Source organism: Neovison vison, chromosome 8, assembly GCF_020171115.1.
Source record: "Neovison vison isolate M4711 chromosome 8, ASM_NN_V1, whole genome shotgun sequence".
NCBI lineage: Eukaryota > Metazoa > Chordata > Mammalia > Carnivora > Mustelidae > Neogale > Neogale vison.
This window is the reverse complement of record NC_058098.1, coordinates 31,667,725-31,689,346: the sequence shown is the minus strand read 5'-3', so window position 1 is coordinate 31,689,346 and position 21,622 is coordinate 31,667,725. Positions and strand designations below refer to the sequence as shown.

Here is a 21,622-nt window from a genome sequence, read left to right as displayed (position 1 = left end):
CACGTGGCCATCTTCCCTCTATGTCTTCACATGACATTGTCCTCTGTATCTATCCACATTTCCCTCCTCTTTTAAGAACACTGGTCATATTGGATAGGGGCCCACTCTAACAACTTCATCATAACTTGATTGCATCTACAGAAAATCTTCAAATAAGGTCACACTCACAGGTGCCAGGGGTTAAGTCTTCACCATGTCATTTTGGAGGACACAGTTCAACCCACTATATGCCTTTCAGGACTGCTTGATGTTTTGCCATCAACATACATGATTTTGATCAAAAGAGGAGAAAACAATGACCTGGGTAGTCCTTGAGTTCATCTTAAAGAAATGGTGGCATGGCATCCCCAGAGATCCTAATTGCACTTTGCTGGCACCGTGGGTCAGGTGGGATTTCTTGAATGTCTTCTGTATCCTTGATAGGTTATCTGTGCCTACACACTGCCCTGCCCTGAAGTGTTTGCAACTAAACCAAAAGGGTGTGTTAGTGCACGAGACATCACCAGGAGGCCAGGGCCATGCAGTGCTATGCTCCACCTGCCAGCAGCCAGCAGCAGCTTCTCGTGAGCAGGGCTGTGTTCATGTGTGCGCACGTGTGTGTGTGTGTGTGTGTGTGTGTGTGTGTTGCTTGCCAGGCTAGCATTTGGTGCATTGCAGTGTTTTGTCTTCCCTTAACCAGTGAGTAAATCGCTATTCATCTTGGGCCCTTGAATCCTTTTTATTAGGAAGCGATTTTGTTTTCTGCAGAGCTGCAATAGAAAAAAAGGAGAGATGTGTCTACTGCCATGTATTAAGCATTTCTTAGTAACGTATTAAGATGCGGTAACACAGAGGGTTATAATGGCAGTACATTAAAAACATTTGCCATAATACAAGCCTAGCTTTGGATGGTTTCTTGGCTTGGGGTCCCCCAGAAGCAGACCCTGGAATAAGAAGTTGAGGACAAGCTGTTTATTTGGGATCTGATTCCAGGAAATACCTGCTGAGATTACCAGTAAGAAGTAGTACAAGGAAACAAAGACAGCCTAGAAAGGGTATATTACCAAGCAGCTCACTGCTGTGGCACCTGGGTCTTAATCCCTTGAGAGGCACCACTGGTGAGGGATGAGATGACAAGTAAAAGGAAGGAGAAGAGGACACTTTCCAATTGTCTTGCCATAGGAAGCTAACTGTGATGTTAGTAATGGTAGCGGCTAACATTTCCTGCACCATGCCATATGCCAGGCAATATTCTAAGTGTTTTGCATACTCATTATCCTCGTAACAACCCAATAAGGCAGGTATCCTTATTTTACTGATGAACCTGAGGTCTAGAGAGGGAAAGCAACTTGTCCGAAGTCCTACAGCTACTTAGTAATAGAGCCAGAGCCCCATCTTCTTCCACATCATCAAGCAAAACATCAAGTAGTCCTGAAAGGCATATAGTGGGTTGATCTGTGTCCTCCGAAATGACTTGGTGAAAACTTACAAGAGACCGGCCCTGAGGGTCGGTCCAGGAATCTGTCTGGATCAGCCTACCTGTTCTGATTCCCAGTCCAGAGTTTTTCCCATTATCCAGACTCTCTCCTCCTTAGCCCTGAAAAATGATCTGTGGCTGGCTACTCCCAGATCTTTCCAAATAACAGGATTTTAAAATGTAAATGTCTTATGGTCATTTTTGAAATAGGTTCTTCGAGTCTATTTAATAATTTTTCTTCACCCTGGAGGAGCAGATGTCTTTTCCTGTATTCTTTTGCTGTATATCCCAGACGTTCTTTTACTTCAAAGGTTTTTTTTGTTGTTTTATTTTCTTTTTTGCCTATTCTGCATCCAAAGACCAACAAAGCCTAATGCTGTCTTTTAAAATTTACTTTAGAGAATGGGTTTGAAAATCACACTCTTCCCTGTTAGCCCAAAGGAAACTAAAAACATGAAACTTTGGCCTTAGGTGAATCTTTTATTATTTCAAACCAAGACAAATATATTTCTTTTTCAAGGATTACAGCACAGTCATTGTCACGAGCATGTTAATGTGTCTATTTTGCGAGAAAGGATATATTACAAGTCATGCTATTCATATTTTCAATAGCATTCTGGCAAAAATTAAAGCATTTCCAATTGTGTCAAACACTGAATGAACAGAAAATTGTACTTTCTGCTTTTGGGTAAATAAATGGTGCCTTTCGGTGAAATGGTGGAAAATAGATAATGTGAGGACTGCTTCTTAAAACTGCCCTTTGCTCCAATGGCCATCAGCCCCTTCGGTTACCACTGAACTTCTCAGCTATTTTCTGTAGTTCCAGATCCATCGCAGCCAAGTTCTCAAGTTCCTTTTCCTAGAAAATACAGAAAAGGAAAAGTGGAGGCATGAGGTCCCAGATTGATTAATTTTATTGTGGTTTGAGGGAGTATGAACAGAAGGGAATTTTTGATATGTTAGAAGCCATACGAGACACCCTACATCGGTGGTTCTCAAAGTGTGGTCTTCTGACCAGAGACATCAGCATCACCAAGGAACTTACCAGAAATGCATATTTTTGGGCTGCACCCAGGATCTACTCAATCAGAAACTCAGAAGCTAGGAATCTCTTGAGATTCTGCTGCACATTCACGTTTGAGAAATGCCAATCAGCATAATTTAGTATTAGGAAAAAATGATTGTTTAGGCAGGTATGGTTCTGATCATGTTAACTTTCTGAGATGTAAACTAATTTTTATAGTCTGGTAGCTGAAAAAGATAGACTAAAGCAGCAGCTAATTTCTATATCATCAGTTCCTACCCTGGGCAATAGTGATGAAAATTTAAATGAGCAAGAAGGCACCAAAAGAATGATTGTCAACCTTGGTTGAACACTGAAACCACCTGGAAGCTTGTAAAAATCCTGAGGCCCAAGTAGCACCCAGCACCAAAGATACAGAATCCCTGGAGGTGGATCCTAAACATCACTAATTACTCAAGCCCTCCAGGTGATTCGAACATGCAGCCAAGGTTGAGAAGCACTGCAGTAGGGTAAGTGGGTAGGGATATGGACAATGGAACTCCAGCCCAGAGGTGGTCGTCATTCTCTTACTAGGGCTGTATCCTCATGGTAATCAATTCCCACCAGTTTCTCCACATTACTTTCAGATAGTCTGAAGATATTAACATTAACCATTTTAATTTTAAACAAAAGCCCCGCACCGTACCTCTTCCTCTGTCAGAACTCCCTGGCCAGCCCTGTCCTTTTCATTCTCTGCTGCATGGCGTGGGGTTATCTGCTCCTCAGAATCATAGAAGTCTGGAAATTCGGCTGACTTCTTCCGGTAATGAAGAAGCTGGTCTAGTTCAGCCACTCGGTCATACTGCCTTTTCAGATCCAGTTTGGGGGACAGATTTCTCTTCTCGTATCCCCAGTTCACGTCCTCCTCAAAGGGCTTTTTCTCCCACAAGTCATAGTTGTATTCTGGGAAGAAATTCTTCTCATTCAAGGTCAGCCCATTTTCCTCTTCCCCCTCAAGAAAATTGTCATCCATGTTGTCTTTCCTCTCAAAACGGCTGGTCTTCCACTGGGAAGGGTCATAGTATGGGTTGAGCAGCTCCCCTAATCTCTTCCTCTTGTCAGTGGTGTAATGGGGACCATACTGTTTGCCTTGAAGCCTAGCTTCCTCCCTGCTTTCTGTAGCATCTTCTAGGTCCTCCTGCTGTTGCCATTTCCCTTGGGCTTCTTCCTCACCCCTTTCCTCGCCATAGCTGAGGTAATTTCTGTCCTGCTCCTTCCACTCGCCTTGTGGGTGCCTCCTTGCCTTGTCCATCTGGTTGTCTTGGACACGGTGGTGTCCTTCACCCAAGAACCGTTTTTCTTCTTTGTTGTCTGGAATGGAATATGCACCTGGTTCCCCTCCCCTGGCTCTGTGGAGATGTCCCCCCTCACGGCCCCTCTCTTCCTCACTTTCTTCGTTATATCCCCGTGCTATGTTGTCAAGCTCTGAGCTGGGGCGATTTCTCTTATCCTCCTCCTGGCTCTCCTCACTGGGAGGTCTTGGAGCCCTGTACTCCTCACTTCCTCTACCCCCATATCGTCCCTGCTCCCGATCCTTGGGAGCATGGACAGCCTGGTAACTCCTCACTTCTTCCCCATATTCAGGTTCTTCCTCTGAAGCCCGATAGTGGGCTGGATGGCGGTCCCTCTTTTCCCCTAAACTGACTGTGCCCACGTTTGAGTCCTCAGATTCCTCACGGAGGTGTCCCTTTTCCTCGGAGGGAGGTTTCCCTTCTTGAGAGGACCTGTCAGGCCTGGTCCTCCCGTGGTGGTGTCTTGGCTTCCAGCGTCGTTTGTCCACATCAGGCTCAGCATCTTCCTCACTTTCCTCAGATTCTTCCTTGCTCCCAACTTGGCTTTTAGACTCTTGAGTGTGTTTCTCCTGGCTTCTTGTATCCTCTCCACTCTCCTGGCTGTTCCTCTCCCGGCTGTGTGTCTTTTCCTCAGGGGGCCCAGCAGAGTGGAGACCATATCTGGCCTCTAACTCTTCTTTTTTCTTAGCTGTAGCCTGGTTTCTTTTGTTGAGAAAGGCAGTCTGTGTCTCTCCTAGGTCTTCCACATTTTTCTCTTCACTGCCATCTTTCCCATGCTCCCTTTTCTGATATTTCTCCCTCTCTTCTTCCTTCCTGTCCTCTTCCTCGATTTTCTCAGAATGGCGTGGGTTTGCTTCTTTGGAGACTTGTCTGTCAGAGGGGAAGAGGTCGCCTTGGGGTTCGCTCGCTCCTTCTCGGCTGTGCCCACCTTCCTCTGTGTCTGCCACTGTGGGGCCTTGGGTGTCCTCCTCTCCTGGGGCTCTTGCTTCCTCCCTCCCAGAAGGCCTATGGGCTTCTGAGGCATCAGCTGGGTCTCTTAACAATCTTACTTCAAACCGTGTGTTGTCGTTTTCACTTTTCTCTTCATCTTTGACTTCTTTTCTACCTATAATGAGAATAAAGAAGTATAAGTATAACTTCAGAATTGCTTGTGGTTCAACAAGCACCAGTGTCAGTGATCACTACAAAACCAAACGGCCTGAATTACTTGGATAATTTTTTAAGTTAAGAAAAATTATACTCAGATTCCTTTTAAAAGAAAATGGTATGAAAGTTCCTTGGTTCTGTTTAACCATAATTTTTTAAAAAACCCTCTATTCTTACTTTTGTCATAACAGCCAGCCAGCGTTTCTCATTGGTATGATTTTTTTTTTTTTAAGATTTTACTTATTTATTTGAGAGGGAGAGAATGAGAGAGCGCACAAGCAGCAGGGAGGGGCAGAGGGAAAGGGAGAAGCAGAGTCTCCACTGAGCAGGGAGCCTAATGCAGGCTCAATCCGGAGCCAAAGGTTGATATTTAACCGACTGAGCACCCAGGAGCCCCCTCACTGGTACTTTAATGATCGAATTAAAATCCAAATAGAGATTTGTGAAATGTTACTATTAAGAATTAGAAGAAACCTTAGAATTCCTCTAATTCAATCTCCCCTTTTTACAAACAAAGACATTGAGACTTAGAGAAATATAATTAGGGACACTTCTTTCCATTTTTGCTCTGAGGACAAAAAATTAGCATTATGTGAATAGTTCTCCCATCCAAGTACTAACCAGGCCCGACCCTACTTAGCTTCTGAGATCAGACAAGATCAGGTGCGTTTAGGGTAGTATGGCCGTAAACAAATAGTTCTAACTAGAATCCAGCTAAACAAAGTTAAATAGCCAAAATGGGAAGTATCAGGATTCAAAGGAGGATTTTAAATTTTTAAATTATTAGTTTATCAGCCTTTTTAATCCAATCCACTGTGTAGACTCAATGTAGCAGTGACAATATAATTTAGTAACTGGTGATAAGAAGGATGTGTATTTCTTCCCTGAGAAAACGGCACAGCAGTAAAGAAACATTTCTTCCATCACTCAGGTCCCATCTGCCCAAGCATCTCAGATGCTGAGGTTGAAGATCAGTATACTGAGTTATCTTTATGTTTCATTAGCCAACAGTACTTGGTATAACTGATACTTTAATTGAATGTGTTCTCCCCTATCTTTTCCAAATGTCAATAGCTCCTTTACTAAACCCTCCTTAATTCAAGGGCGTTTCATGAAAGGAGATATGCAGCTAGCATTGCCTGATTGTTAGCCAGAAAGGCTTGGATTTCAACTTACGTCACTGAGTTCAGAGAGAACTCCTGAAGCCAAGGTCTCAGCTCTGGGTCCAGATCTATACTGTCTGTTGTGGGAGCTGCCAGCCCTTTGTGGCTACTGAGTACTTGAAATGTGGCTGGTCCAAACTCAGATGAGCTGTAAGTCTAAGACACCCACTAGATTTTGAAGACTTTGTATGAAAAAAATAGAAATACTTCAATTTTTCAAATTGATTATATATTGAAATAATATTTTGGATGTATTAGATAATATATATTATAAATATATTGGTTGTGGGTGCATCTGGCTCAGTCAGAAAAGCATGTGACTCTTGATCTTGGGGTTGTGAGTTCAAGCCCCACATTGGGTGTAGAGATTACTAAAAAAAAAAAAAAAGATAACCTTTATAAATAAATACATAAATAAATCTATAGGTATGTATATAAGTATATAACTATAAATAAATATGTAAGTATTATATATTGAATAAAATACATTGGATACACATAAAATATACTATTAAAATTAAATTCTCCTATCTCTTTACTTTTTTAATGTGGCCACTAAGAAATCTGAAATTATATCTGTGGCTCACATTACGTTTCTACTGAATGGCACTGATGAGTCATTTTGAACTGACATTTGCAAAATGGAAAAAACTGGTCATTGTAAAAATGTCCAAGAAATAGCGGATGGTCTGTACCTTTCTCCTTAAAGGGTAGCCTGGCATGATAACATTCTCATGTTTCACAGATCAACTGAAATATCTCTAACCTTTCACCCCCAGAGACACCTGAGAGCTGGTCCCTCCCCAGTGACTTTGTCTTTTAAGAGCCATTGCAACATTGAAGCAGGTGGGGCCATCGATCCAAATAGGCACAGGTGAGCAAGGAGGCTTTGGGCAGATACTGACATCATTCTGAGAGGCAGCTGACATAGCCCTAATCATGCAGGATCTCAGCTTTCCAGGGTGGGGGCTGTGACACCCCTTTCCTACTGCCTACTGGTCAGGAACAGAGTATTTTTATTTTTTCCCAGTTAAATGTGCGCTCCCTGTAGCAGCTTGTGCGTGAGTCTTTGCACTTCTTCCTAAATTTAGCTTTAAGTTCCTGCAGGTGAGATCAGAGGACTGTGATTAGCAACACATAGTCATTGTCAGTTTGTAAAACCAAGGTGTTGAATGAAGCTCATCCTTACTTTCAAGTAAAAAAGGGGGAAATGTACCTTCCACCCTTAACTATCCATTGCCAGGATGACCAGATTAACCTGGACAAAGAGATTCTTGCACCTATTAAGAAATTGGGTTATGAATGCCCTAAGGTCTCTTCAAGCCAGAAAACAATGATTCTCCTCTATTCCCCAAGTGCTCATTCACTCAACAAGTGTATGCTTGCTCCACAGACACTCTGGAGAGAATAGAAAGTGGAGATGAAGATGCCCCAGGGGCAGGAGGGAGATTTCTCTTTCCAGCTGGCCAAAACGCTCCATCAGTATTGGGGTCAGTTTAAGACATATCAGCAGGAGAGAAAACTAGAATTGGGAAGAAGCCACAAATTGGTAGCCCAGAGGTGAGTTCTGCATGGCCTAAATAGCATATTATTATTTATACCAAATATAAATTTATTATATATATAATATATATTATTTATATAATATAAATATATTATTTATACCAAATAGCATATTATTATAGTCATTTCAAATTCAGAGGCAATACTTAAATACCAGGAGATACTGCTTACAAATCCAAATTTTAAATTCTTTTGAAAAATCCCAAATCTGATAACAACGTCTGTATTTCTCCACAGTGGGGCTAGAACTGAGAAATTACGCCACCCCTTCCAGTTTGTGAGTCACTTGCTATCCTCCTATCCTGCCTTACTCCCTATAGGGTCTGTCTGGCCTTGGCTGTTGTCTGAGTCTGCCACCAGGGGGCACTCTTAAACCCTCCCGATCTCAGCATTGTATAATTCTCTGGGTAGGGTGTCACCAGGGTCCTTCCCGAAGACAGGAGTCATTTGATTTTAACCGGCTTCCCTGGGTCTCTCTGAACAGACATCAAAAGACTCCAGGGCACAGTCAGTGTTAATCAGAGGCTAGAATCACTATGGCCTCAATCGACCTAAAGGCTGAATCTGATCTTGGCAGGCAAGCAGAGCCCTGCATTCAACAGTTCTTCCTAAGAAATCACAATTCTTCAGTGACCTACTATGGCAGACCCCACACTTTTGCATCCATCTGGTAAACGAAGGAAGGGGAAGGGAGAGAGTGAGACAGGCTTGCCCAGAGGAGCTCCCTTTAGTCTCTGCCTGAAGACTCATTCTGTCTGTGTTCATTCCCTGTAATGGCTGGAGAAGAAAGTTGGGGAGAAATTCGGAAAGACGTGTAAGCTGGGATTGGTAAGGAAGCTTCCATCCACTGTTCATGGGGTCTGTAGAGGTTCAGGTCCCCATATCTGTGATTACCCTGAAGCCCCCAACAGTGGACTGAGTCCTGCCAGGTTACTCTTTTGTTCAATTGCCAATACTTACTTTTACCATTTTATGCACAAGGGCTCATGTGTGTCACTAGCAGGAGAGTATTATCTTGCAATAAGAGATTTTGGAGGTGACAGGAAAAACAAACCTGCTATTCCCAGCCTAACTAAAAATTTAAAAGCAGAGAAGGTGTTGAAGAGAACAGTGGTTTTTGGATTCGATTGAGTCAGGTTGACTTCATGCATAAGAGACGGCAACTGATCTCAATATCAACTCCCAATGGCTACTGCTTGCATTTCTCTTCAAGTTTTGTCTTGAACAGAAGTTGATTGTATAGAGAACGCATCCCACTTTAGATGCAGAAGGTCACTACTCTGATTCACTGGCTGCTCTACTTCTACCCTCCCTCTTCTAGTTCTCTGCCATTTGGGAGTACCTCCCATTCTAATCAGCTCTAAATTAAGATGGCTTGAACAATCTGTCATGTAAAGGGGCCAGAAGTTCCCAAGTCATTCTTCAAGCTTCTAACATCTTACTGTCAGAAGAGCAGAAGGCAAAGAGAAGAATAATTTTAAGGTCTCCTTCTAACCTTTCATCCTCCAGCATTCCCAGAACAGTTCCACCCAAGTGAAAGCTGTTCTAAAAATCCAAATTCTGGAACCAAGGAATTTAAGAACTGATAGCTAACTCAAAGGCGATCATTGAGTTCAACTCCCTCATTTTACTTTGAGAAAATAAGCCCAGAAAGCAAGAGGTCCTTCCCCATAGCCACATAGCTGTGAAGTGGCAGAGTGGGACTAGAAGTCATTATCTTCGATCTCCCCAGATCCTAGTCCAGTCTGCACTCTTCCCATTGCATTATGCCCTTCCCGTGCCCTTTCATTTGGAGGTAAATTGGAAGGTAATGGAAGCAGGAGGAAGGACAAAGATTTGCTGCAGTGTAGGACACTTACTCTTTTTCAGGACTTGGCGACACTCAGGGGTGATGGGTGGAGCGTTGGACTTCGACAAGGCATTTGAGAGAACCTCAATGATGCAGTGAGTCACCTGAGGGGAAACCCAAGAGCAGGTTGGCAAAAGCTGATGTCACTGGGATGACAGACTAACTCAACCCAGAGCTGCTATCGCAAGAGGCTCGGCTCTGTGGCCTGTATTGGTGTGGGATCCTTGGGGCAGAAATGTAGATTTACAGGACTACAGTGATATTTCATAGGCTTCTCGACAGAACAATGCAAAATAGCATGGGTCGAGATTACACAAGAGAAGAGACATAAATACCCATTTCTTGCAGGTTGGAAGGAAAATGGTGATCACAGCTATCCTCAGAGGCACTGAAGACACCAGGAAGGAAGGGAGAGCCCAGAGCAGGAGGGACATTCTTTGCCTCCAATTCCCTCAGGGATAAAAACCTGGCTTTATAAGACTATATTGTAGGTTTCCTGTTGCTGTATTTGTTTTTGTTTTTGTTTGTTTGTTTGGTTGGTTGGTTTGGTTTGGTATGATAAGGAGTGGGAGAATCTAGAATCTAGGTAAAAGTCTAGATTCTGGACGTCCAATTAAACTTACCATTTCTTCATTGTGGTTCCTGTTATCCACTGGCACAGAACTGACTGCTTTGAAGGAGAAAAAGAAATGGGAAGACTTCAGTTGATTTTTGGAAGCTGGGTAGCCCCAAACTCACAAAATCACCCCCCCTTGCACATTATTTGGAGAGAGGGACAGAGTCACAGCTGAGCAGAATGGAAATAGTTGAAGAAAATTGGTCCAGGAGCCATAATTGCCTGTGCGCGTGCGCACGCGTGTGCGCGCCCGCGCGCGTGCACACACACACACACACACACACACACACAGCTGTTTTCCTTAGCAATGTCTTAAACATGATTTGGAAATGAATACCGTCTTATATAGAGTATAATTCAAATCCAGACCAAGACACAGAGAGCTTCTGAGATGTTGGCTATGTTTGCTTTCTTTCTTTCTTTCTTTATTTGAGGGAAAGAGAGAGAGGGAAGAAGTTGGGGGAGGTGCAGAAGGAGAAGAAGAGGATCTCAAGCAGACTCCCCCACTGAGCATGGAACCTAAAGTGGGGCTTGATCCCAAGACTCTGAGATCATGACTGAGCCAAAACCAAGAGGTTCATGCTCAGCCAAGGAAGCCACCCAGGCACCCTGGCAATTTCTGTTTCTTGATCAGAGTAGTGCTTACACAGATGTGCTCAATGAATGAAAAATACATTAAGCTGTGTGCTTATGATCTATGCAGTTTTCTTAATGTGTATTACACTTCAATGAAAAGTTTAAAACTTAGTTTAAATGAAACCAGCAAGAGTGAAACTCTCAGACAGCAGAGATGAAAGCTACTCAAATGCAGTTTATTTTTAACTGGCGACCTGACCTCTTCTCACGAAATGTTTGCTCTCCAGGTCTTTTTAACTGCCTGCCTCTAATCAGTTACAGATCACAGGGCTCAATCTCGAAGTACAACAACCTTGAAATACAACACCTATTTCACTCACCTTACTGAATTTTCCTTTTTCAAGCATGGCCTACGATCTACTTCAATTGTTTCGAGAAGCCCAAAGCTATCCAGCATGTTAAATTCATGTGTAAACTGTTTGAGAAGTGGTTAACAAGGTGAGAAGACCCCACAATCTTCCTGAAATGTAGTTCAGACAAGATCCGGATGGCCTACCTTTGGCACCCAGGGTCCATTATGCTAGGCCATTATTTTATCCCCCACATGGCTGTTATTTGGCAACATTTCCACTCTGGCACTTATTCTTTGGACCTAAATCTGTAAAATTCCCCAGAAAGAAATAACTGAGAGAATTACTCCTCTAATGAACTGGAATTTGCCTTTTAAAAATCTAGCTTTACTAAACCTTCTTTGTAATGCATTTTCTTGCTAATAACTTTTTTCCCCACAAATGTAAAAATAGGGGCTTTTATTAACTACTGTCGTTGCCAAAGTATTTACAGTCATCAGATTTTGGTGGAGAGAAATATCTTTCTTTATCACTCTAAACAATTTATAGCTCATGTTTGTTATTGAAGGACAGTCCTGTTTCTCTGACTAAGGTTCTTCCAACCTGTTTCTGTTGGAAAGGAGCTAAGGTCTCCTTATATAGGTGCATTATGCATCTTGGTGAGACATCTAAGTTCCACCGTATTTCTTCCAATAGAATCTGTGACAACAAAGTAATAACCGAAGATGTGTTGATCCCCCTAAGATAGTTTTGACTTATTTTTGTATAAATTAAGATTCAGGAGGCACCAAAGAAAACCCAAAGATTATGATAGAAGTGAAGTATTCAGATGGTAGAAAATCTTCAAATTGTATTGTATGATAAACCTGAGAATAACTTCCAAAGTATTCTATATCATAAGACTATCAAACTAAGGTTTGATTCCAGAATAAAAATGCAGCTATAATTTTAAAAGTTAAGCAACCTCATCTGAATGCAGAAACTATTTTACCCAGTATAATGTGGATATCACAGAGTTACTTCACTCATATTAATTTTTTAGAGTTCCCAGGAGCTACTGTAGAAAGGTATGGATCTCCCTTCAGAAGCTCTTAAGGGTAGGAAATGAACCAGATGGTTTCCTAAGGTTTTTCTTCAGCCCTATGATTTTGCTAAATAGCAAGTTTTGCTGGAAGGCTACCATGTTTCATTTCCAGGCATTTGTGGAAAGTGGGAACAGGAAATGACTGCTAACAGGTATAGGGGTTTCTTTCTGTAGTAATGAAAAACTTCTGACATTTGATAGTGATTACAGAATCTGTGAATATACTGTCACACACTTTAAAAGTGTATGGGTTTTATGGTGTGTGAATTATAGCCCAATAACTTTTAAAAAGAATATAGTGTCTCAACTTTAGCCAATATTAAAATGTGAACCCTTCTTAAAATATTCTCTTGCATAAAGGAGCTATAAATATTTTACCACTATAGTTAAATAAGTCTCACAAATGACACTGTTTTGTAGTCCAAAGTCAATGTATAGCACTTTAAGCAATCTCTTTCTGAAAATATTTTTGACTGGAAAAGACTATAAATATTCATTTAGTTTTCTTTAGATTAAGAACATTTATAGACAATTTATAAGAGTGACAAGAATGTTAGAAAATTCTGAATGTATGTAGCTTGCAGTAAGATAAATGATCATTGGTTTTCATCTTGTGTCTTTATATTTGGGATCCAGCATTTGCTGTCAATGAAAGCTTCATATTCATGGGTGGCAATACCTCAGTTCCAGTTAAGAATTGCAATCTCGGATAAGAACAATATCCTATGACGGGCGCCTGGGTGGTTCAGTGGGTTAAGCCGCTGCCTTTGGCTCAGGTCATGATCTCAGGATCCTGGGATTGAGTCCCGCATCGGGCTCCCTGCTCAGCAGGGAGCCTGCTTCCTCCTCTCTCTCTCTGCCTGCCTCTCTGCCTATTTGTGATCTCTCTCTCTGTCAAATAAATAAATAAATAATATTAAAAAAAAAGAACAATATCCTATGAGATTATTAAAACAGCCACAGAAAACCTCCAGTTTAATCTAGTAATAGCATATTTACTTCCCAATGGTCTAGTGATTTTACTTCAACACACACACACACACACACACTTTTTAAAATCTTCAGAGATTATTTCTTCAAGATCCAGAGTAGTTTGAAAGATCAATCCTATAGTCTTCCACACATCAAGAGACACTATCAAATACCTGCTACTTAAAATTTCATTCTCCCAAATTGACTGAAATGATGTTTTGGGTTTTTTTTTTAACTTCTTCAAGGATATCTTTGTAGTTATTTTATAATTGTTATTTTCCCGGAGTACAAAAGTCAAAATATCTACTGCAGTTTCCATTCATAACTTTAAAATGCATGAATTTGGGTATGGAATTACCTCTCCCCAGAAATGGAATTATAAAATGCAAAAAAAATTAAACTTGTACATACATATATGTGAACACATAGAGGAACATGTTAAGAGAAAGATATCTGATATACATATAAGACTTAATTCCATCTCATCATATTTAAATAATAATAAAGGAAATTATGCAGGTGCCAAGTAATACCATAATACACGTACTCTTGTGTCTCCATAGTCCTCTGGCTTTGAAAAACCAAACAAATTGTTAATTCCAGTTACATATTAAGATTTTAGCAGGTAGAGAGAACGTGACATATTAGAAGTGAGCACAAAATGTGGGGTTTCCTTAGAGGTACAGGCACGTTTCTCTCTATCTACAGGAAAACTCAGATACGAAAAGACTGAGACTCTTCTGGTTGGGCTAGGAAGCCCTCTGGCTTTTTCCAAGTCAGACGATGAAGCAGGGAGTTTCAGAAATTAAGACTGTCAAGCAAGAAGGAGAACGCTTTCACTCAACCTTCCTCTCTCCCGGTGTGCTTTCCCAGGGGCTAGGAAGACCGAGGCTAGCGCTGTCCACGGTGCTGAACAGCCGGCTGAGCCCACTCACCGGCCACCACCGCCGCTCCCAGGAGGCCGAGAAACACGGCCGGCTGCATGGCTCCGCTCGCTCGAATCTGCACGGAGAAGAGGATGGGAGCTGGACCGGTGAGTGAGATGCGGGCCGAAGGCGAGATAAAGGTGCTCCGGAAAAGCAGCTGCGGGTCCGGGTCCTCACGGTGTGGCGCGGCTGGCGCAGGCCCCCGCTCTTTTAAAGGGCAAGCCGGGCCGCAGGGACAGGAGGGGTGGGAACCCAGGAGGCGGCGCCCCCTCGCTCAGCCCTGACGTCACGAGGCGGTCCCCCCGGGCCGCAGCGCAAGTAGGAGGAAATTTACGCCAGTCCAGTCTCCTGGGTGCTTGGGGTCTGGAGCGGGGGTGGGGAGTAAGGCGGACATAGGAATGAAGGGCTAAGCGGGAGGTAATGCAAATCTGACGTGAAGGGAGAGACTGAGGTCCCTCTGAGATTGCTCAAGCTTATTCCTCATCTCCTCCACCCCACCTCCAAATCTGAAAGCGTGTGTTAGTGTGTATGGCTGTGTATGGTGTGCGGTTTTGCTGAGAGGGTATCTGGGACTGAGTCTGGTTTGGGTCTTCGTTACCCAGCGGAGGATAAAATTGTTAATAACTAAAGAGGACTAAAGGGGGGAGGGGGACGTGGAAAAAGGAATGATGGCTTTAAAAATAAAAGGTGCAGCTGGAGAATATGGAGCCTGCTGTTCCTTCAAATTTTTAGTCTTATATTTGTCTACCTACCCATTATTCTATCTGTGTCTACCTACCTACCTATGTGCTATTCGTGATTTTCTCTCTTTCTCTCTCTGAACACATAACATATAACACATGGTAAACAGTTTTTAAGTCAGATGGTGCAAAAGGGTTTACTATAAATGTCTCCCTTCTACTTCTATTTCCTCAAGTTTTCTAATTGCCCTCTGCAGAGTCTGTACTACTTAACCACTTTCTGTTGTTTTGGCTTAATTTATTTTGAAACATACATAGCTGCATCTTCTTTTGAAAGGCTGCACTATATTACATTGACTGTATTAATAGAATTCATTTAACCAGTCCCCTTTCTGACTGGCATTTATTTAGGTTGTTACCCTTTGGCCTTTAATTACTCCTTTATAACAGAGCCCTAGTGTCGGGTGTGGGTAATGGAATAACCTGTTTGTAGAATCTAGTACATCCCGTAAGCACTGTGCATCCTGTCTTGCTTTAAAATTGAAATAGGAAGGTTGTTATGTGCGAGAGGAAAGTAAAAACATCTTCCAGGATATTTTTAACATGAGCTCTCTCAGTCTAATGAGGAATCGGGAAAAAGAAGCAGGCAAGTGCCCTGCAACAAAGAGAAGCCATCCAGAATCTTCTCTGATAACATAGGCTTTGGGGAATAGAGTGAACCTTCATTTGGGGTCTTTTTTAGGGAAGGCAGATGTCTGTTTCAGTGTCTTTTTCTGGAAAATCAATGATGCTCAAATCCTTTAAGCACGCACTACCTCTTCCTGAAAAGGTGGGGAATTATTTCACCAAGACCATGGCCACAGAATATTTAAAAGAATAGTCTTGAAAAGGATATTAGTGGGACAATTGGTAAAATTTAAACAAGATCTAAAGATTACATAATTAATATTGTATCAATGTTAATTTCCCAATTTTGAGGATTGTACTGTGATTATGTAAGAGAATATCTTTGTTTTTAAGAAATGCATGTTGAAGTAGCTAGAGATAAAAGGGTATCATATATACAGCTTACCCCCAAATGTTTTAGAAAAAAATACAGATAGAGAGAGGAAAAGAGGCAATATTAAGGTAAACAGGGCAACATTTGGAAATCAGGGTGAAAGGTATATGGGAATTTTTAATACTCTGCATTTTTCTGAAATCTGATATTATTTTAAAACAAATAGAAAAGAATGTTCTTGCACAAAAGAGTCCATATAAAACCTCTAGAAAGAAGTGGCTACAGACAAAGAAGATGTTAAGGGAAGGCCCTTCCTTGGATGCTGATCTGGGGGAAATTCTTTAGCTATTATTGAAATTGTATAAGGGTTCCAACTGCTGTTTAAAATACACTGATTGCCAATAATACTTAGAAATTGGCACCTTCCAGGACAATCTAAATTCTGTGTTTCAGCAATTTCCCTTTTGTTTTGCTGTCTTATAAAGCACAGGGTTAAAAATGTTAATGTCATCTCACGGCCTCTCAGATAGGATTTGGGCTGAGTTTATTACTCATCAAGAAAATTCTTTTCATTATTGTGAATTGGCTCACAACCAGTTCCTATATTCAGACTGACCTTTCTTTGTTCTCATTATTTTACAAACTTTTTATTATTTTGCCTTTCATATTTAGATCTCCATGTACCAGGGGGAAAAAAGCTTTTGGAAAGAACATTTCTAAGGAATTCTTTCAAAGCAGAATGACAGAGGAAAACCAATATTTTCCTTAGGAACCAGAGCTTAGAATAAACCTGGTATGAGTTAGGGGTACAGTTGCACCTTTTACCACATCGCTACTTAATAGTCCTGAGAATTTTTTATTGAAGTGATCATCCTTTCTCATCTACTGTGTAGTGTCACTGAAAACAACAACAACAACAACAAAACCCTAGAGTTCATATGCGCATAGGTATGTTTCTAGATTCTTCCATAATACTGATCTGTCTCATTCGTCTATTTATTTATCCTTGGAGCAGCACCACACTTTCTCTATCACCACAGCTTTTTTTTTTTTAAAAAGATTTATTTGTTTATTTATTTGACAAAGAGAGAAATCACAAGTAGGCAGAAAGACAGGCAGAGAGAAAGGGGAAAAGAGGCTCCCTGCTGAGCAGAGAGCCCCATGATGATTCGGGGCTTGATCCCAGGACCCTGAGATCATGACCTGAGCCAAAGGCAGAGGCTTAACCCACTGAGCCACCCAAGTGCCCTTCACCACAGCCCACAGCTTTTTAGTAAGTCTTGATATCTGGTTTAAAAAAAAAAAAAAGTCTTCCTACCCTGTTTTTCTTCTGGAAGGCATTGGTTATTCTTGACCTTTGCATTTTCATACAAATTTTAGAATTTGTTGCCAATTGCCATGTGACAAATCTGTTAGGATTTTAAGAAGAATTGCATCAAATCTATGGATCAATTTGTGGGCAGCTGACATCTTTACAATATTGGTAAGACTTAGCTTTTTGATTGCTGATAATGTTTTGGATATAATCTCTTTTCAAGTAGTATAAAATACTATTACCATAGGAAAAGAAGAGAAGCCATGGGGAAGAGCACTTGTCAGGAATGTTCTCAAAAAAAAAAATTAAGAAGGAAAACAGGTATCCTTTAGGAACCAGGGTCTAGAAAAAAGCGTGGTTTTGTACATGGCCCCTGAAATAGATTATCCATGAGCATCCAGCCAGGAAAGTGAAACCACTATAAGGAATTTAATAAAGGAAATAATATACAGGGATTAGAAAAGCTGAAAGAGCAAATAGGGGAACAAGAGGAAACGCAGAGATTAGTAAATGCAGGCAGCTGCTTCACCTCTAGGGAATGGAAGGATAAAGAAATGTTGTATCCTCACTGGAGCCTAGAAACATGAGCCACTTGGTAAGAGTGGGAAATTCCACAGGCTAGAAAGGCGGAATTTGGGACCATGGAGGGAGAGTTGTCTGGTAAGAGCCGGAAACACAGAAGAGAAGCAGCCACTTCTACCAATGCATCCTCTACTTCCCAAAGAGAGAAAGGAGGAGACCTCTCTTGGCTTCTCTTTTCTTTCAGTGCCTGTGCCTCTTATTGACTAACATACCTGGATATGACCAGCAGGGAAGCCAGAACAATATGGTTTGCAAGGAACAGCCCCTCCAATGATACAGAATAGAGCAAGGAACCGGAGAGCAAACAAACAAAAGAAGGGCATATAGGTCAAAACCACCTGGATTTGACCTGGATATGACCAGCAGGGAAGCCAGAACAATATGGTTTGCAAGGAACAGCCCCTCCAATGATACAGAATAGAGCAAGGAACTGGAGAGCAAACAAACAAAAGAAGGGCATATAGGTCAAAACCACCTAGCAATACAGGTACTGAATTTAGCTTTTCTCTCAAAACTCATCAATTTCATTTGCATCTATAAATGCTCACTACATATCAGGCACCGTGGTTCATGCATATTTGCCTACAACAAATTACACAGTCAATCCCAACATTAATGGTGAAAGGAAATATACCCCATCTACTCTAGCAGAGTTCATCAGCCAGCCAGGGAGGAAAGGTGGGAGCGGCGTGGGGTAGACTCCAGGGCTGCAGAGGAGGGTGAGAAAACATGGCATGTCAGGAAAATGGCAATACCATGGAAACTGCTGCCCTGCAAAGGTACCTCTACAGAGTGCTGAGACTTCCCCCAGATTCCCAGATCCCTCTGAGGTGTGTGTTCCACAGTGGCTCTGAGAGGTTTCCAGCTGGGCTAAGCTTTAGTGACCCACAATGCAACGTTCCTGATACCAAGCTCCTTGGACCTGCCTTTCCTTCCTGTTTTGCTTCTCCACCCCTTGTCTCTGCTTCTTAGCATTATCTCCAGAATAAATTATTTCCAGTCAGATTTTTGTCTCAGGGTCGGCTCCTGGAGGAAATTGAATGATGACACATATATTCACAAACCTATTACTGGCTGTTAAATAGAATTTTTCTTATTATGTCTGACTTTTGGCTGAAGCCTCACAACTAGAGAACATGGGTTTTAAGTGCCCACATGTTCCAAAGAGAGGAGTCAGGCCCCTCTCTATGAGACTCACTAACCCAGGCACAGTGGCTGTCAGAACTAAGAAATGCAAAGGGGACTGGTTGAAGAAAGAATCTAGTTGATAGGGAGCCCTGTACTGTTTCATGATGCTGCTTCCTACCTCTGCCAAATGAGAGGCCCCTTGAGAGCAGTTCACAAAAAGTGGGGTTGTTTGCAGGAAGGGAGACTGACGTCTCATTTCCTGGCTGGAAGCTTGCTAAGCTGCAGATAACAAAGACTTCCTATAAAGCTAGGAGAAAAGGAAGGAGACCAAAGGGCAATTTTAGTCGACGGTTCAGGAGTTAAATGAAGATGGAGACAGTGGCAAGTCAGTTGGAGCAGCTTGCAAATTAGGGAGAAGGACAGTGACTGGAGCATCTGTGTATCTAGAGAGCTTCCCTGGGCCAAGTGGACTGCATGAAATGTTACTGGTCTTGAGTCACCCAAAAAAGCCTCCTGCTTGATGGAGCAAGGGCACCCAGGGATGTACTCATGATGGTAGCTGAGAGGTGTTGTGAAAGATCAGACAGGGAGTGTCACGCCTGTCAGGGATTGGTGGAGTGAGGAGGTTACCATGGAAGACTCTGAAGAATCGAGAAAGATCTCTTGTGAAAGGGCAAGCCAGCATCTGGAGGTCCCGTGGAGAACTACAGAGAACACTGGCGAACTCTGATCCCATTTCAGTCTTCTTTGATCTTCTGCCTTGTTCCAAACCAGAAGGAGCTGGGTGGAGGGGGTTGGGAGAGGAGGTGGTTATGATAGGAAAGAAAGAAACAAGGAGAACAAAAGAATGAGCCATGCTTTTCCTCTTTTCCATGATTGGTTCTGAGTCAGGCAGCAGCTGGGTGCTGGAGGAGCTTTGAAGTGGGTGAAAAATAGAAGTCTGGACTATTGTAATGGTCTGGAGTTAATGAAAAGCTGTTGTTCCTGCCTGATAGTGTTCAAGGATCAGGAAAGGAGATTTGACAGAGCATGCCTGAAGGCAATTGTGAGAGAAGATTGAAGCTGTTTCCTGAGTGTACCTTCTAAGTTCAGCTTGTTCAAAATGTTATATGTGTAACGTAAGATTGAAAAATGCTTCCACGTTGCTTACCTATATGAGTGCTGTGGTATAAGAGGGAATGCTCCAACTGGACCAGAGATCATGAGGAATCTCCCAAAAATAAAAGCAGATAGGTTCCGAGTGAAGGAGAAGATTCACAGCCCCTAAGACAGAACTAATGGGAAAGATTGGATGAATTTCGGAGTTCCTCCAAGCCCAGAAGCAAGAGGGAATCTGTGGGTCACCCCTAAGGGTATTAAGGGGGGCCCCTGGAGAAGCACTTGGGTTGCATGGCCCTCCCTCCAGCACTTGTGTCAGGCAGTGGTAGCAGAGATGCCAGGACCCACACCCTGTTCTGTTGGGTCCTTCCCATCTTAGTGGCAACTCCCCTCTGCCACCGACACCTTGATGCCCACAGCCTCTTTGTCCTCTTCCCATTGAAAAGCCTTCTCTGTGGTACTCTTCATAGGGATTTGTGAAATTTGGTCTCATTCCAAAACATGTATTTCAATTTGTGGAATTTTCAGCACCAAGCCAGACATGGTGGTCATAACCTTGAAGTCATACCAGCTTCAGGCCAGCGTGACTGTCACTGGTCCAGTCCTGTGCAGGGTGTTCTAAGGTCTCCCTTTTGTGCTGCCTGCTGAATTCCCCTGGCCCTTCTCTCTGCAGCTCATCCTCAGGAGTCATGAAATGGAAGTTGGTTCTGCCTCTGTGATTCTGAGCGGCCTGGCAGACTGAATAAAACCCTCTTTGCTCTAGGAGGAGGCTTTCTTCTGCTGATGGTGAATTTTTAATTATTTATGGGGAATATTAGAGCACATCAACTCCCAGGCAGGCCTCTTCTCTACAAAAATGTATTCTGTGGATGTAAACTCTGGGAAAACTCCATGTAGGCTAATTTCAGTTTTACACCTATGAATATTTTATTTCCCAATCATTCATAATGGTCCTTGAGGAGCCATTCCTATTAAGTAAATATATACAGTCCCAAACCTCCCAAGATGTAATTGCCCATATTTTTGTTCTGGGTAACAAAGATATATATGTATGGTGGGCCACTTCTCGTAAGTATTACTGAAGGCTTGCTCTCCTTCTCTTTCTCACTCTCCCCTAGCTGCCTTTTCTCTCTTTTGTACTCACTCACAAGGCTGAGGTAAGAGCACCAAATAATATACTGCCGTATAAACATGGTACTCCCTGAAACTAGAAGTAACCAGTGAATGAGCCACTCTCAACTCAATCTTTTTGTCTTTCAGAAGGCATGTGACCCTATCAGGTAGGAAAATAAACATTGGCACACTTACTGGATTTGGTCCTTTCCCCCTAGAAGTATAGTGGAGGCAGACTTCATAGCTAACTTAGGAAGAAAGAACCTTTGCTGGAATATGACCGATGGGGAAAAGTGGTTCCCTAGATCCTGCAGACTAAAGGCAGAAGGCTTAGGGTTCATTGGAACCTCCTGAACCTCCTGGAACATGGGGCAGTTTCCAGTCCACAGATGGAAGAAGAAGCAAAAGGGCATCCAGAAGACCTCACTGAATCTATATAGCCCAAGGAAATGGTGAAGATACATCAGAGCAGCACAGGAATTGTCTCCAAGGAGATGGTTTAGTCACTAAAAAAGTGAATTTGAATCCCTCAGTTCCTGAATTCACCCAAGGACTCTATGAAATGGATAGACAATAGTCTTCAAAATCTAGAGCAATGGCTTGTTTGCATAATAATTCACCATTTTATTATACTACTCAGGACCCTGTTT

General features: G+C 42.3%; 1 protein-coding gene across 1 annotated transcript; it reads right to left on the bottom strand.

The window, feature by feature from the left end:
* Positions 1-1,916: 1,916 nt before the first annotated feature.
* On the bottom strand, positions 1,917-14,450 carry CHGB (chromogranin B). Its single transcript, XM_044262208.1, is given in 7 exon segments — positions 1,917-2,315; positions 3,166-4,916; positions 9,543-9,636; positions 10,156-10,202; positions 14,066-14,173; positions 14,176-14,263; positions 14,391-14,450. Coding segments are annotated over 7 exon segments (2,232 nt in total). The 3' UTR covers positions 1,917-2,231.
* Positions 14,451-21,622: the final 7,172 nt, after the last annotated feature.